The sequence below is a fragment of the Macaca fascicularis genome, chromosome 11 (genome assembly GCF_037993035.2).
Source record: "Macaca fascicularis isolate 582-1 chromosome 11, T2T-MFA8v1.1".
NCBI classification, from domain to species: domain Eukaryota; kingdom Metazoa; phylum Chordata; class Mammalia; order Primates; family Cercopithecidae; genus Macaca; species Macaca fascicularis.
Window position 1 is genome coordinate 126,140,231 of NC_088385.1, and position 14,574 is coordinate 126,154,804.

A 14,574-nucleotide genomic window follows, 5' to 3' on the forward strand; every position below is an offset into this window, starting at 1 on the left:
CAGGGATGGAAGGGCAGAGGCAAGACCATGAGAGGCCCCTATTGTCAGCCCATCAGAAGCTCACAACTCTAATGTCTCCTCTGCACTTTCATGGTCAGACCTCTCCCATCCTGTCTTGGGCTTCCCTCAGGTGTGTCTTCCTTCCTCCTCTTCGTGTGGAGTGAATGGAGAGCTCTGGAGAAGGTGGAGTCTGGGGTTTAGGAGACCATTAAACTATCTGAACATCTCTGCTGATGACTTTGTGAAAATGCTCCTACCACCTGGAAGGATAAACAGAGCCCAGCGAGACTTGTAAAGACAATACCAAGTAGAGTTCAGCTGAAAAGAAGGAGGAATGAATGTCTTCAGGTTACCACCTCCTCTGTGCCAGAGGAATCTTCTAAGCAGGCCAGATGGAGTGAGATGATTTGCTCATTCCAGATGTACCTGCTAGGGACATGATGTCATGCTGGTTGTGCTCTTTGAGAGGGTGACCAGCATGGAGAGCAACTGGGAGATCCAAACCCCCTGCTCTCCATTTACCAAGCTCTGAATACAGATTCAGGACTGCTGCAGCCCAGAAAAAGGTGTACTATCTCTTTTCTAATCTGTCTGGCCAGAAAAGGCACCTTTTTCTAATTCTTAACCCATAAGGAGCACCTTTTTTGTTTTTTCCTTTAAAAAATTTAATTCTTATGTATATATTTCCAGGGTATATGTGATGTTTTGATACAGGCTTACACTGTGTAAGGATCAAATCAGGGTAATTGTGCATCCATCACCTCAAGCATGTATCATTTCTTTGTGTTAGAAACATTCCAATTACACTCTTTTAGTTATTTTAAAATATACGATAAATTATTGCTCATTCTGCCGGGTGCGGTGGCTCATGCCTGTAATCCCAGCACTTTGGGAGGCTGAGGTGAAACAGATCACCTGAGGTCAGGAGTTTGAGACCAGCCTGGCCAACATGGCAAAACCCCATCTCTACTAAAAATACAAAAAACAATTACCCGGGCTTGGTGATAGGCACCTGTAATCCCAGCTACCTGGGAGGCTGAAGAAGGAGAATTGCTTGAAGGCTGCAATGAGCTGAGATCGTGCCACTGCACTCCAGCCTGGGTGACAGAGAGAGACTCTGTCTCCAAAAAAAAAAAAAAAATTATTGTTAACTATAGTCATCCTGATGTGCTACCAAATACTAGATCTCATTTATTCTCTCTAATTGCATTTTTGTACCCAGCAACCATGCCTATTTTATACTCCACTTCCCACTACCCTTCCCAGTCTCTAGTAACCATCGTTCCAATCTCTATAGGAGTACCTTTTCCTAATGGGAACAAAGTCACTATGCAGGCTGGCAGCCTTGCTACATGCAGATGACCGAACTCAGTCCGTCTTTGAACTTGAGCTCCCATAGTAGCAGAGAGTGGAATAAGAAGTAAGAAGACCCAGCACAGCTTGTTTCATCTGGAAGGTTTTGCAGGTCTGACATTTCTCACCTGAAGCCTGGAGCTTATGCTGTTGAGAATCTGTACAGAGCCTCTGTGTGCTTCCTCTCAGGGTCCTGGGTCTGAGGAGCATCAGGCGGAATGAGAGAAATAACAGGGAGCATTCTTTCTCTCTGCCAGGGGTCTGGACCCCAAACTGTCTTCTAAGACCTTCTGTTTGACAGCACAGTAGAGTGGCTCTAGTAAACAATAATCTACTGTATATTTCAAAGTAACTAGAAGAGAATAATTTTTTTTTTTGGCTCAGGCTGGAGTGCAGTGGTGTGATCTTGGTTCACTGTAGCCTCCACCTCCCAGGTTCAAGTGACTCTCCCACCTCAGCCTCCCAAGTAGCTAGGACTACAGGCATGTGCCACTACACTCGACTAATTTTTTTAGTTTTTGGTAGAGGCAGGGTGTCGCCATGTTGGCCATCCTGGTCTCGAACTCCTGACCTCAAGTAATCTGGCCACTTTGGCCTCCCAAAGTGTTGGAATTACAGGCATCAGTCACCGCACTTGGCCTTAGAAGAGAATAATTTGAATGCTCCTAGCATAAAGAAAAGATAAATGTTTAAGGTGATGGATATCTATCTCTATTATCCTGATCTGATCATTACACGTTATGTGAATGTATCAAAATATCACATATATTCCAAAAATATGTACATCTATTATATATCAATAAAAATAAATGTTTGATTCTAGAGGTTCCCTCAAGCTCACACACCCAGCCGAGCTGGTCTTGAGACCCCAAGCTTCAGCCAGGGGTTCCCAAGTTTCCTAGAACGATTCTCAGTGTGATGGAGGCTGATTTCTTCTCAAATTCCCGAAGCTGGCAGACACCCAGCTGGATCCCACCTGGGCCTGATCACCCAGTTGTCTCTACAATAAATTAAGTCAGGCAGGCCCACAGAGGCTTCCAAGTGACCTGAGCGCAAACTTGTTCATTAGACAAAATTTACTGAGTGCCTACTCTGTGCCAGGCACTGGTGAATGCTGGGGAGCAACATTGAACCAGTCACGGCCCTGCCGTCAGCAAGCTCCAAACCCAGTCGGAGAGACGGCCAATAAAATAAGCAACTACTCTACTAAGGCAGTGGCACACAAATGACATTCATTTTTGAATGAGTGAGTGAATTCAAGATTCAGTGAATGAATGAAGTACAGAGTATTGTGCTATCCTGGTCTGGAGGATGACAGAAGGCTTTCTAGAAGAGGTGATAGTACGCCTGGAGGATGAATAAATTGAGCCATGTGAAGTGGGGAAGAGAGGAGTATTCTAGGCAGAGGAAATGGCAAGTGCACATGGCCTGGGGTTAGAACAAGATGGGATGGCAGAACCAAGAAAACTCAAATCTGAATCAGTCAGCTTAGGTTATGGGGCTGGGGTGGGATGGTGTGGAAGAGATGCTATTTGTGAAGTAGGCAGGGCTGGGGTATAAAAAACACTCTCATCCATGTCAAAGAGTTTAGATCCATTCGAAGAAATGGGACTTTTAAACATGCAGGAGAAGTTGGTATTTGCAGGCACCAAATTTAACCCAATGAGAACATTTCAATAGTGCCTTTATCCCTGTTTTCTGGTGATGATGGAAAAGTATGATGCCTTGTAGATTTATCAGTTCTGACCACACAAGTTACATGTAGATAAGTCACAGACAGGTGGTAATACTCTGAAAGTATCCCTGTGAGCTCAGGGCATGGGGTTGAGAAGATGAACAAGGCCAGATCCCCTTCTATATCCACTAGCCTGGAGGGGCCTCACATTCAAGAAATCCTTGCCTACGGGGATCCATGGTGCACCAGGAAAAATGAAATTCGTAGTCAAGACTAGGAACAAGTACCTGGGAGAGAAAGGCCCAGCCTGGCAGCCTCCAGGTAGCAAACCACAAGATAATGAAAATTATTGTACTCACAGGCCCCTGTCCTTGAGTTCTTCCAGCCTAGCTCCCTCCAAGACGGGCTTGCTGGATTCACTTGTAACACCCTGGCTACCAACCATTCACCATCTCTGGGGCAAAGATTCCATGATCCCATTCTTGTACCAAGCCCAAGCCAGAGATCACAGATCTCAGGGTCTAGTTGTCTGGCATGATACATTCCTGACAGGGGTGGTGGAGATACATGTATTACCACTGAACTCCAGAGTTGAGAAAGATGTGGCATCCAAAACGCAAAACAAGAAGACAAATAAATAGGAGGACTGAATGGGAACAGGGCCTTTACATTGTTGTTTTAAAAGTCTCACTCTAAAAGACTCCACCAGAGCAAACTTATTTTGAGGTCCCTTTTCCCAAAGCAAAGCTATCCAAGGTGCCATGCAGGTAAAATGGCAGCTGTGGTGGACAGAACTTGCTAAAGCTAGACTATCACCTTGCCTGTGTGCAAAGCCTCCTGGGAGAATCTACAAAGGAATCCCTGCTTCCCCGGCCCCAAGAGCTGACACCCTGAGCGCTGGAGTTATGCTAGTCTCACAGTTCCACTGTGTCTGTGTTTCACCCACATGACCAATTGCTGAGAAGGCAGAAATGGTTCTTAAGAAATTCCAGAAGCGCCCCCTCCTTTAGGGCCAAGATGCACAAGATAAAGTTGGGAGAAAGAGTAGGCTCTTTATGGTGAAGCCTGCCCTAACATTTGTGACGTCAGAGCAAAGTTATAGAAGAAGATCCGTATATTAGATGTCTAAATGGTCATAAATAAGTCAGCAAACTTAATAAAATATGTTCTGTTATCTTGGTAAACATACCTTCAAAATGATCGGAAAGTTAGTTATGATTTTAGAATCTTGGACCATTTCAGAGTGCCAGGATGTGACATAGCAGTTGGGGGAGAATCTGGCCCCGGAACTATCCCTTTCTCTCCCTGAATCTGGCACATCCAGCACCATGATGGGGCTTACACACATGCATATAGACCCCTCAGCCTGAACATCCAAGTTCTGTCCAAATAGCTACCCTTGGACCTAGGAGTGTGGACACTTGAAGCATGCTCTCCCTGCAGGAGAATGGATCCATGGATGAGGCCTACAGAGACCTGGAAAGGGGCATAGGAGTCATTTAAACAGAGAATTCTGGGATCTCAGATATCCAGAGAGTGGTTGAGGCAGGCAGTAGTCTTAAGGGGGTGCCTTCTTGGTTCCCCAGATTTCTCATCCCATAGGGATGGTTATCTCTGGAGGAGGCCCAGGGCAGGGATCCCTCCCATCCACAGCTGAGCGTGGTACTGCTGGCAGAGGCCAGCATCAAACTTACTGTGTCATCCCAGCCACAACAGGACTGAATATTTAAAGAAACCGCCCCTTCCCCCCCCGCCCCACCACCATCCTGCTTCTAAAAGTGTGCTCACCTTCCCAAGTGCTGGCTTTCCATCGCCTCCTTTACTCCTTCATTGGTCCTAGATCAGCCCTAGACAGGGTTCTGGGGGCCCCTCTTTATTCCCAGTCACCCCAAAGCCCAATCTCCAAGCCCGTTCCAAAGCCCTCTGTTTCGCATCCTCCCTCCCTCGTGCCCCCTCGACATTCACACCTAGGTAGTAGATGCCATACTCTAGCTGCCATTGGCATATTCCACAAGGGTTTCCTGCTCCAACTTGGGCCCTAAGGGATTGATTAGGTTGGCTAGGTTAGGTCCCCTTTATGACAAAACCAAACAGAATTGATGCCCCCACCTGTCAAGGGCACTGAAAAAACCAAAACTCAAAGTTCAGGGCCAAGTTTGAGGATGTGCAGAAAGGTGTGTGTTTTTTCTTGTCAATTGCGACTCTAATGATGGACTCACGTTGCCCGCTCTTCCCTTTCTCTTACACCTTACCTACCTACTAAAGGAGGAGTTCTTGCTTGGTAAGTGGATATAATCCGCAAAGACATGAGAGAATTTATTAGAAGCCACTCAAGAACCTTAGCTACCTTCTACAAGGGGAAAAGGACACACACAAATATCTATAGAGACCCTTTTTTTCATTTATTTTTGGTCAGACTATTTGACTTCCATTTTTTTTTTTGTCCCCTCCTTTCTTTTCCCCTTTAGTTGAAAACTGCTAAAATGTCAGTTTGCGACCTTGACTTTATATTTAAAAAAACAAAAACAAACTCTCATCTTTATTTCATTTCTTTTCCCCATGTGATATTTGTTTAGGGTTCTATTCAGGCAACTTTTTCTTTTCAAAACCAAAAATTGTTAAATTAATTGAGGATTTGGTTGAAGTTTAAAATTTTGGCTTTACCTGCTTTTATTTTTGATTTCCAAGATATATTTTTTCAGGCCCATAGTTCCATTTCTTTTTCCCCTTCCCTTTCCTTTATTTTTTATTATTGTTTTAGGTTGAGTTAAGGGTGTTTACACCCCCTTTCTATTGAGTTGACTCTTTTGTTTAATTCATTAGAAATTAAATTTTGTATAATTTCCTTTTTCTTTTGTTTAACCTGAATCGCATGCTTTTTCTCTGCATGATACCTAAATCTTCCAGTTATCCTAGCAGGGGGTAAAAAAAAAAAAAAAATCTCCTTTCTGTGGTATTCTTTCAGGAATTTGTGCTTTTGTTTTTTGGCGTCTCTTCTTTCTTCTCCTCTCTCTCTCTTTCCTTTCGTTACAGTGCATCATGACGGTAAACATTTCTTGGTTATTTAGACACAGCCCATGGGCCCAGCGCTCAGCAGTGTCCAACGGGTCTTTTTGCTTTCAGATCACTGGGTCGGGGTCTGCTGCTGACCTCTTTACCAAAACAGCCAGCCCGCTCACCACCTCGCGAGGACGTTCCCAGGAGTACGACTCAGGCAATGACACGTCCTCACCACCCTCCACGCAAACCAGCTCAGCCCGGTCTCGGGGCCAGGAGAAGGGGAGCCCCAGCGGGGGTTTGAGCAAGAGCCGGGAGCTCAACAGTGGCAACACCTCTGATTCAGGGAACTCCTTCACCACCTCCTCACCCCAGAACAAGGGGGCCATGTTGGAGAATCTCTCCCCAACCAGCAGGGGCAGAGAGTCAAGGTCAGTGCACTGCACGGGGTGGGGGATAGAGAGTCTCCCACCTTAGCTCCACCTTCTCATGCTCTCATCCCAGCCTCCCCCACTCCACCCCCAAGATTCTTTTATTTGTAACAGAGAGAAAACTTAACTCACACTGGCTTAATTGTTTTAAAACGCTAGTGGCACTAGCTTCAGGTACAGCTGGATTCAGGGGCTCAAAAATATGTTGCTGGAAATCTGTCTTTCTCATTACATCTCTTATTCTGCTTCCTCATTCTACTGGCCTTATTCTCAAGCAGATCCTCCCAAAACATTGTCAAATATGCCAAGTAGCTAACATTCTATCGGTTTAGCCAGCCAACAGGAGAACAGTGCTTCTTTCTCAAAGATTTCGGCAAAACACCAGGGCAGGTGCTCATTGGTTCTGTTTGGCCCAGCTTAGGTCATCTGTCCATCACTGTCCCAGGGGATGATATGCTCTTGGCCAGAATGTGTCACATGCCATCACTAGGGCTAATGAGTAGAACCTTCCCACATTCCTCTATAGGAAAAGCCAGGTTATTGGTATCAGAAGAGATGGAGGCTAGGCAGGCAGAAAAGCAGATGACAATTTTACTAATAATCTTAGAAGAAAGTCTAACATTGGCAGGGTGTGGTGGCTCGCGCCTGTAATCCCAGCACTTTGGGAGGCTGAGGCGGGCGGATCACCTGAGGTCGGGAGTTCGAGACCAGCGTGACCAACATGGAGAAACCCCGTCTCTATTAAAAATACAAAATTAGCCGGGTGTGATGGCGCATGCCTGTAATCCCAGCTACTAGGGAGGCTGAGGCAGGAGAATTGCTTGAACCCTGGAGGCGGAGGTGGCAGTGAGCCGAGATTGTACCGTTGCACTCCAGCCTGGGCAACAAGAGTGAAACTCCATCTCAAAAGAAAAAAAGAAAGAAAGAAAGTCTAACATTAAATTCACTGTAAGTCACTGTCATTTAAGAACATATCACCGTATTTACCCAAATGAATTGAAAACTTATCTCCACATAAAAACCTGCACTTGGATGTTACAACAGCTTTATTCGTAATTGCTAAAACTTGGAAGCAACCAGGATATCCTTCAGTCGGTGAGTGAATACATAAATTGTGATATGTCCAGACAATGGAATGCTATTCAGTGCTCGGAAGATATGAGGTACCACGCTATGAAAAGACATGGAGGAAACGTAAATGCATATTACTAAGTGAAAGAAGCCAATGTGAAAAGGTGGCACACTGCATGGCTCCAACTGTATGACATTCTCGAAAAGGCAAAACTATGGAGAAAGTAAAAAGATCAGTGGTTGCCAGAGGGTGAGGGGAGGGAGGGATGAATAGGCAGAGCACAGAGGATTTTTAGGGCAGTGGAACTACTCTGTGTGATACTACAATGGTGGATAACTGTCATTATACATTTGTCCAAATCCATAGAATGTATAACACCAACAGGGTACTCTGATGTGAACTATAGACTCTGGGTGATAATGATGTGTCAGCGGAGGTTCATCGATTGTAGCAAATGGAGCACGTTGGTGGAGGATACAGATAGTGGGGAATAAGGCTGTGCGTGTGTAGCAGCAAGAAATGTATGGGAGCTCCCTGTGCTTTCCATTCAATTGTGCTATGAAACTAAAACTGCTCTAAAAAATAAAGTTTATTAATTGTAGATACAGATATACCATAGTATAATTTATCAACATATCAGAGAACATTGAGACTTCTCCATTTTTTTACCCATCTTAACACACTCACTAGATACAGTTTTCCTGCAGAAAACTCTTCCATACAGTTGCATATGAGCCAGTTGTAATTCTACTTCGTCACCCGCTTACTCTCTCACTCAAGAAATCACAACAAAATGCTAATTACTGAGGGTACTGTCATCATAATAGCTACTACAATTTACTGATCACTTAGTCTGTACCATTCATTCTGTTATTTATTCCTCAACTTGTTTATCAGGCAAGTCTTCTCTACCAGACACTCAGCCTGGTGCTGGGGATATAAAATGGAACAGTCTCCTTTTTCTCAGGAGCTTATAATTCATGGGGCAGATGCACAGGTGCAGGATGGGTGGAAAAGCTTTGCTGATGCCCTCTGTCATGTTAACGGTGAGGTTTTTCTACTTCTGAGGGTGGGAGTTTGCCTTTGTTCCATGTAGCCAAGATTTTCAAAAGATCACTAAAGCCTTAGCACTGAAGCAGCTAACAGCTTCTTCAAAGACAGAGTACTCTTTGTCCCTAACACATACCCCACTTCAGTCCTGGACAAACAGCTTGACATTCACATGCAGAACAGTCTTCCCTTTTGCCTGCCCCAGGTCATCCCTGGCCTCAGCCCACACCCATGCTTGGCTGAGAACCTGAGCTGGGCCAGGGCGAATATCAGTGTCTCCAAGAACAGGCAGTGAAGTTCCCAGAAGGGAGGAGGAGGACACATGTTTACTGATATACTGCAGTGCTATTATGCAGGAAAAGTTGAAATAGCAGTAACAACGACAATAATAACGGCAGTTCATATTCATGGAGCCCAAATCACATGCTAGGTACACTACCAAATGCTTTCCAGAAATAATCTTCCTCAGCTCCTCAAAACTTTTATGGGATAGTACTATTTGTAACCCTTTTTTTACCTGATGGGGAAACTGAGGCTCAGAGTGGTTGAGAAACTCAGTTAATAAGTGGCAGCACCAGGATTCAAATGCAAATAAATCCCCCAAAAAGGAACTAAAGCCTGAGAGACATCTAGCAGTTACCTGTTTAATTTGATCTCCATGGACAGCCAAATTAAATAGTTTAGACCCAGCCTTTCACTTTGAAATATAAATGATGGTTGAGTCCACAGCTATTTATGTCATGCCACTTATGAGCAGAGAGGGCTCAATAAATATGGACTGAGTGGAAGAGACCTCAGCTCTAAATCAAAGGAACCATAGGCACTGAAGGTAGGGAGCTGGTGAGGTGGGAGGGGTGTGGGCTCTGGAGCTGCACAGATCAGGGTTTGAGGCTCTGGGTGGTGTTGAGCAAATAACAAACCCTTCTGATACTTCTCTGTAAATTTGGGGGTAATAATGGCGTTGGTTGCTGGGTGCAGTGGCTCACACCTGTAATCCCAGCACTTTGGGAGGCTGAGGCAGGCGGATCATGAGGTCAAGAGATCGAGGCCATCCTGGCCAACATGGTGAAATCCCATTTCTACTAAAAATACAAAAACTAGCTGAGTGTGGTGGTGCGCACCTGTAGTCCCAGCCACTCGGGAGACTGAGGCAGGAGAATTGCTTGAACCCGGGAGGTGGAGGTTGCAGTCAGCCGAGATCATGTCACTGTACTCCAGCCTGGCGACAGAGTGAGACTGTCTCAAAAATTAAATAAATAAATAATAGCGTCAACTTGAGAAGGTTGTTGGGAATGAAATGACACTTGTGAAATTCTCTGAACATTGAAAAGGTCCCCAGGGAGTTGTCCCCAAGGAGCTCAATATCTGGGACAGAAGAGACAGCGAACAAGTATAAGACTAAGTAAGTCTATAGGGATGGGGGAAACATAGGAACTAAGGTCTGTGGTAACACATTGGAGGTCACCCAACCCAGACAGGGGACAGGGGGTGTCAAGCAAGGTTTTCCAGAAAGGGTGAGGTCAGGTTAAAGCCAGAATCGTAAGTAGGAGTTGCCAGATGAAGAGGGAATGGGAGAGGGTTTGCAGACAGGCAGAATGTTCTGAGGCCGGGAGACAAGGAAGAGAATAGGGATATTTCAGGAGGAACAAGTAGTCTAAGACAGCTGGAATCAGGAGAGGAAAGAGTCAAGACCTGAGATCGGAGGGGTGAGCAGGGGCCAGGTCATCGTGAGCCTTGAAACCCATATTAATGTGATTTGAACTTGATTCTTGGCCCAATCCAAATAAATATGCCTTCACTGAGCACCTAACGGAGGTCAGGGTGGGAGTACAGAAGACAGCACCCTAACCTTCTGATAATCCTGAAGCCTCTGTCTTTTGGCAGGTCTCAAGTCCTCCATCTGCAAAATGAGTGACATCAAAATCTCCCAAAACCAAACCAACAACAAGTCATCTTGATTTTTACCATATCCACGTACTACTGATATTCCTGTTTACTTTAATAAACTCATTTTTTAATATATAAGTAAAAGGAAAATTACATTACTATCTGAAATAGAAAATTAGAATCAAATGTCCTTGACTGGGCACAGGGGCTCACATCTGTAATCCCAGCACTTTGGGAGGCCAAGGCAGGTGGATCATGTGAGGTCAGGAGTTTGAGACCAGTCTGGCCAACATGGTGAAACCCCATCTCTACTAAAAATACAAAAATTGGCTGGACATGGTGGCACGTGCCTGTAATCTCAGCTACTCGGGAGGCTGAGGCAGGAGAATTGCTTGACCCTGGAAGGCGGAAGTTGCAGTCAGCCGAGATCACGCCATTGCACTACAGCCTGGGTGATAGAGCGAGACTCTGTCTCAAAACAAACAAACAAACCAAAAAAAAGAATCACATATCCTAAAGAAAAAGTACCTATAAAAATACATATGATTAAAACAATGGATTTAATCCTACTAGTTGCAGTTGCCTACCCAAGGCTGAGTCTGAGGTGTGCTTCTCCCTCTTACAGAGATTACAAAGTGTTAGAGAGGTGTTACAAACCGACTAGCACCCAATGGGGGCTTTCTCATTAATGTAATCAGAAGGACAGAAAAAGACTAGACAGGGAATAAATTTCTCACCATGTAATTTGATGTTACTTACTATCATGCCCATGCCTGATGACATCCTAAAATACTCCACTTGTGTTCCCAGTGGTATGTGTTTCACACTTGAGGAAATGTTAACCTGAATTGTCTACTTTTAAGGCATCTTCTCTCTCTACTCCTCTAACATATGTGGCCTGGGAAGTCTTTCCAGAGAGAATAGATGGGAAAAGGAGCAAGGAGGGTTCTATGAGAGCACCACAGCCTAAGCCAAGGTAGGGAGGTATTCACGCAAGATGCTCCCAGAGTAGTGGGCAGTCGGTGCTCATGGACATTTTCCCTCCTGCAGGGGATTTCAGTCACCGTGTCTGGAATGTGCCGAAGTGAAGAAGTCCGGTTTGGTCCCATCCACAGCCCGGGGTTCACCCATGAAAGGGTGCTCCCGCAGCTCCTCCTATGCCAGCACCCGATCCTCCAGTCACTCATCCCGATCCCCAAATCCCAGGGCTTCCCCCAGGTACACTCAAAGCCGATCCACCTCTTCTGAAAAAAGGTGAGTGTGGTTTTGACCTTTGCTCTGCAGCACCTTTCTCCTTAGGAAACTAGTTAATTGCAGAGGTCCTTTGACCAATGGGGGAGAGAAGTCAGATGAACTTAGGTTTGAATACTCATTTTGCCCATTTCTAGCTGGTGGCCTTGGGAAAGTCAGTTAACTTCTCTGAACCTGTTTTCCCATCTGCAATATGAAAAAATAGCAATTCTTACCAGAAAGGATTGTTCTGAGGACTATAAGGTACTTAGAACAGTATACAGAACATAATGAGTATCAGTTATTATTGCTGCTATTGGCATGAGAATGAGCTAATGTGTATCAATTAACTTCTGCATAAAAAATTATCCCCAAACTTCGCATCTTTAAAACAAGTGCTTACTTAGTTCCTAATCCTGTGGATCAGCAGTTGGTCTGGGCTCAGCTGGATGGTTTTTCTGATCTCACTGGGCTCACTCATACGCCTTTGATTGGGTTGGCTGGTGGGTTGGCTGGGGGCTGGAGGGTTTGAAAGGCCCCAGCTGACTCATCTCTGCTCCATGTGGTCTCTCCTCCTCAAGCAGGCCTGTCTTGGTTTGTTCACATGGTGTTGGCAGAATTCCAAGAGAGAGCGCAGTATTGTGCAAGGCTTCGAAGTGATTAGCATCCCTTCTGCTATTCTATTAGCCATAGCAAGTAACAAGACCAGTACAGATTCAAGGGTATTCCTCTCAGTGAAAGGAGCTGCAAAGTCACATTGCAGGGGATGTGGACACTGGGAGAAGAAAAATTATGGCCATTTTTGCATTCTGCTACCCAGTTTCAATAGCTATTGGTAATTGCTTGACTGCCTCATGTAGAATAATAATGTAGCAGAATGAGACATGAAATCTCAGAAATTGGAAGATTCTATCCAAACGAATCAGCCCATAAATTCAGGAAGTCCAGCTTTCCTCTGCAAAAAAGAAATTGATAATAGTACCTAACCCTAAGAAAGCTAGTAAGTGGCCAGGATAGTAGGCACAAAATAGAAGTTGTTGGTATTATTATTAACCACCCAGTGGGGAGGAACTTTCATTCTTTGATCAGGGCCCAGTTCCTCTGCCTGGCTTCCAGAAAGAAAAAGGTCACTGCCCAGGGACCCGCCGAATAAAGCGGAAGCCGTCTTGGACAACCCAGGCGGACATTCAGCAGGCTCCTCAGAGGCTGTTACCTCTCCCCCAGGTCCTACTCCCGTTCTCCCAGCTATTCCTCCAAGTCTGGCAAGAGGAGCCCGCCCAGCAGAAGCTCTCGGTCCCGCCGCAGCCCCAGCTACTCCCGCTACAGCCCCAGCAGGTACCGGCCCCGCCCGGAGGCGCTGGCCCCGCCCCTTATATTAGGCCCGTCCAAGGCCCCACCCCCTTTGCTCTGATCCTCCTCTCTGGCCCCGCCTCCCCGTTCTCGGGCCTTCCTCCTCTTAGGTCTGACCCTGACTCAGCATTCTTACAGTTCCCTTTGTCCAATCAGGAGTGGCAGCGAGGCACCAAATATACCCTTGTTTCCTAATGTCTCCAGCCCAAACACTCCCACAGACATACCCCAGAATTCGTATCCCCAGCTCTCAGCCTCTACCGACCATCCCTATACTCAGTTCTTACCGATGCACCAGGGCCCGCGTAACATTCACGTCCTCACCCCTGCAGCACCTGCACCGCTGTGATGCCCACCTGCAAATGCTGGCACCCCTGCACACGCCCAGTCCCCACCCCTACGGTACTAACAACCCTCGCAGACTCTTGCCGCAGCCCCGTCATCCTCCCTCTGGTCTCCCTTGCGGCAACGTGCAGACCCCATCCCCTGACCCAGTCGGGTGGGAAAGAAAGGGAGTGTCCCTCTCCCACGCGCTCACGCGGAAAATCCAGCCCAGCCCCAGCTCCCCAGTAACCCCCCGCGCCCCTTCAGGGAGCGGGATCCCAAATACAGTGAGAAGGACTCGCAGCAGCGGGAGCGCGAGCGAGCGCGTCGGAGACGTCGGTCCTACTCGCCCATGAGGAAGCGCCGGAGAGACTCTCCGAGCCACCTGGAGGCCCGGAGGATAACCAGGTGAGGCCAGGAGGAAAGCGGGACCCATCTTCACCCTCGTTCCTACTCCCATTCTTCCTCATTCGAGCCTCGGGCTCTCCCTAGGCCTTCTTGGGCTGGGATTCAGGATTGTGCGACTCCCAACCCCAACATCGTTGAAATTATGACTGTTGAAAGCCTTGGGACTGAGTCTCCCAGCTCAACCAGCAGGACCTGCAAGAAGGAGGCGGGGCCAGCCTTAAGAATCGGGTGTGGCATGGGGGTGTGGCCAAAGCCTGAGGGTGGAGCTGGGGCCGGGGAGGCGGAGCTGGGGGAGACAGTGGAGTTAGGCCAGGGAATGGAGGTCAAAGCAATGTGGCAGGACGTTGGTCTGGGGGTGGAACCGGAGCAGTAGAGACAGACCTCAACCCTCAGACCTGTACACTCAGCTGTCAGGCTTAAATAAACCTATACGTAATTATACCTTGAACCAAGTGTGGAGAGGGCAAATAGGATTGCTTAGGTGCCAAAGGAACCTAGAGGGAGCCACGGTGGATAAGTCGGAGAGCACTGGATGTGGAGTGGAATCCTGGATGTGCCACTTTGCAGGTGATCTAGGAAAGGCTCTTACCTTCCTGAATCTCAGTTTTCTCATCCATGAGATATTGGAGGAAATAACTCCCAGAAGTATGAGGATGAAATGAAAAGGGGCAAAAAGATATGAACGAGTTTTGTAAACTTAAATGCAGAGCACACAATATGCCATTGTTGATTGGTCAGAATAGGTGGATACCTTTCCTGGAACAGGCAAGGCCTCAGAAGAGAAAAGCTCTAGCAGA

At 46.5% G+C, this 14,574-nt stretch overlaps 1 protein-coding gene and 1 long non-coding RNA gene across 3 annotated transcripts in view; one reads left to right on the plus strand and one right to left on the minus strand.

The window, feature by feature from the left end:
- Positions 1-14,574, plus strand: part of SRRM4 (serine/arginine repetitive matrix 4) — a 177,433-nt gene that overhangs the window by 156,180 nt on the left and 6,679 nt on the right. The window contains exons 9-12 of one of the 2 annotated variants that reach the window (XM_005572373.5): positions 6,152-6,456; positions 11,516-11,719; positions 12,920-13,030; positions 13,637-13,777. In XM_005572373.5, coding sequence (XP_005572430.3) covers positions 6,152-6,456; positions 11,516-11,719; positions 12,920-13,030; positions 13,637-13,777 — 761 coding nt within the window. The other variant, XM_065524869.2, reaches the window with a different exon arrangement.
- Positions 10,554-13,971, minus strand: LOC141408117 (uncharacterized). Its single transcript, XR_012420728.1, has 2 exons — positions 12,099-13,971; positions 10,554-10,933 (listed from the first exon to the last, which is right to left on the minus strand). It is a non-coding gene; the product is annotated as an uncharacterized lncRNA (long non-coding RNA).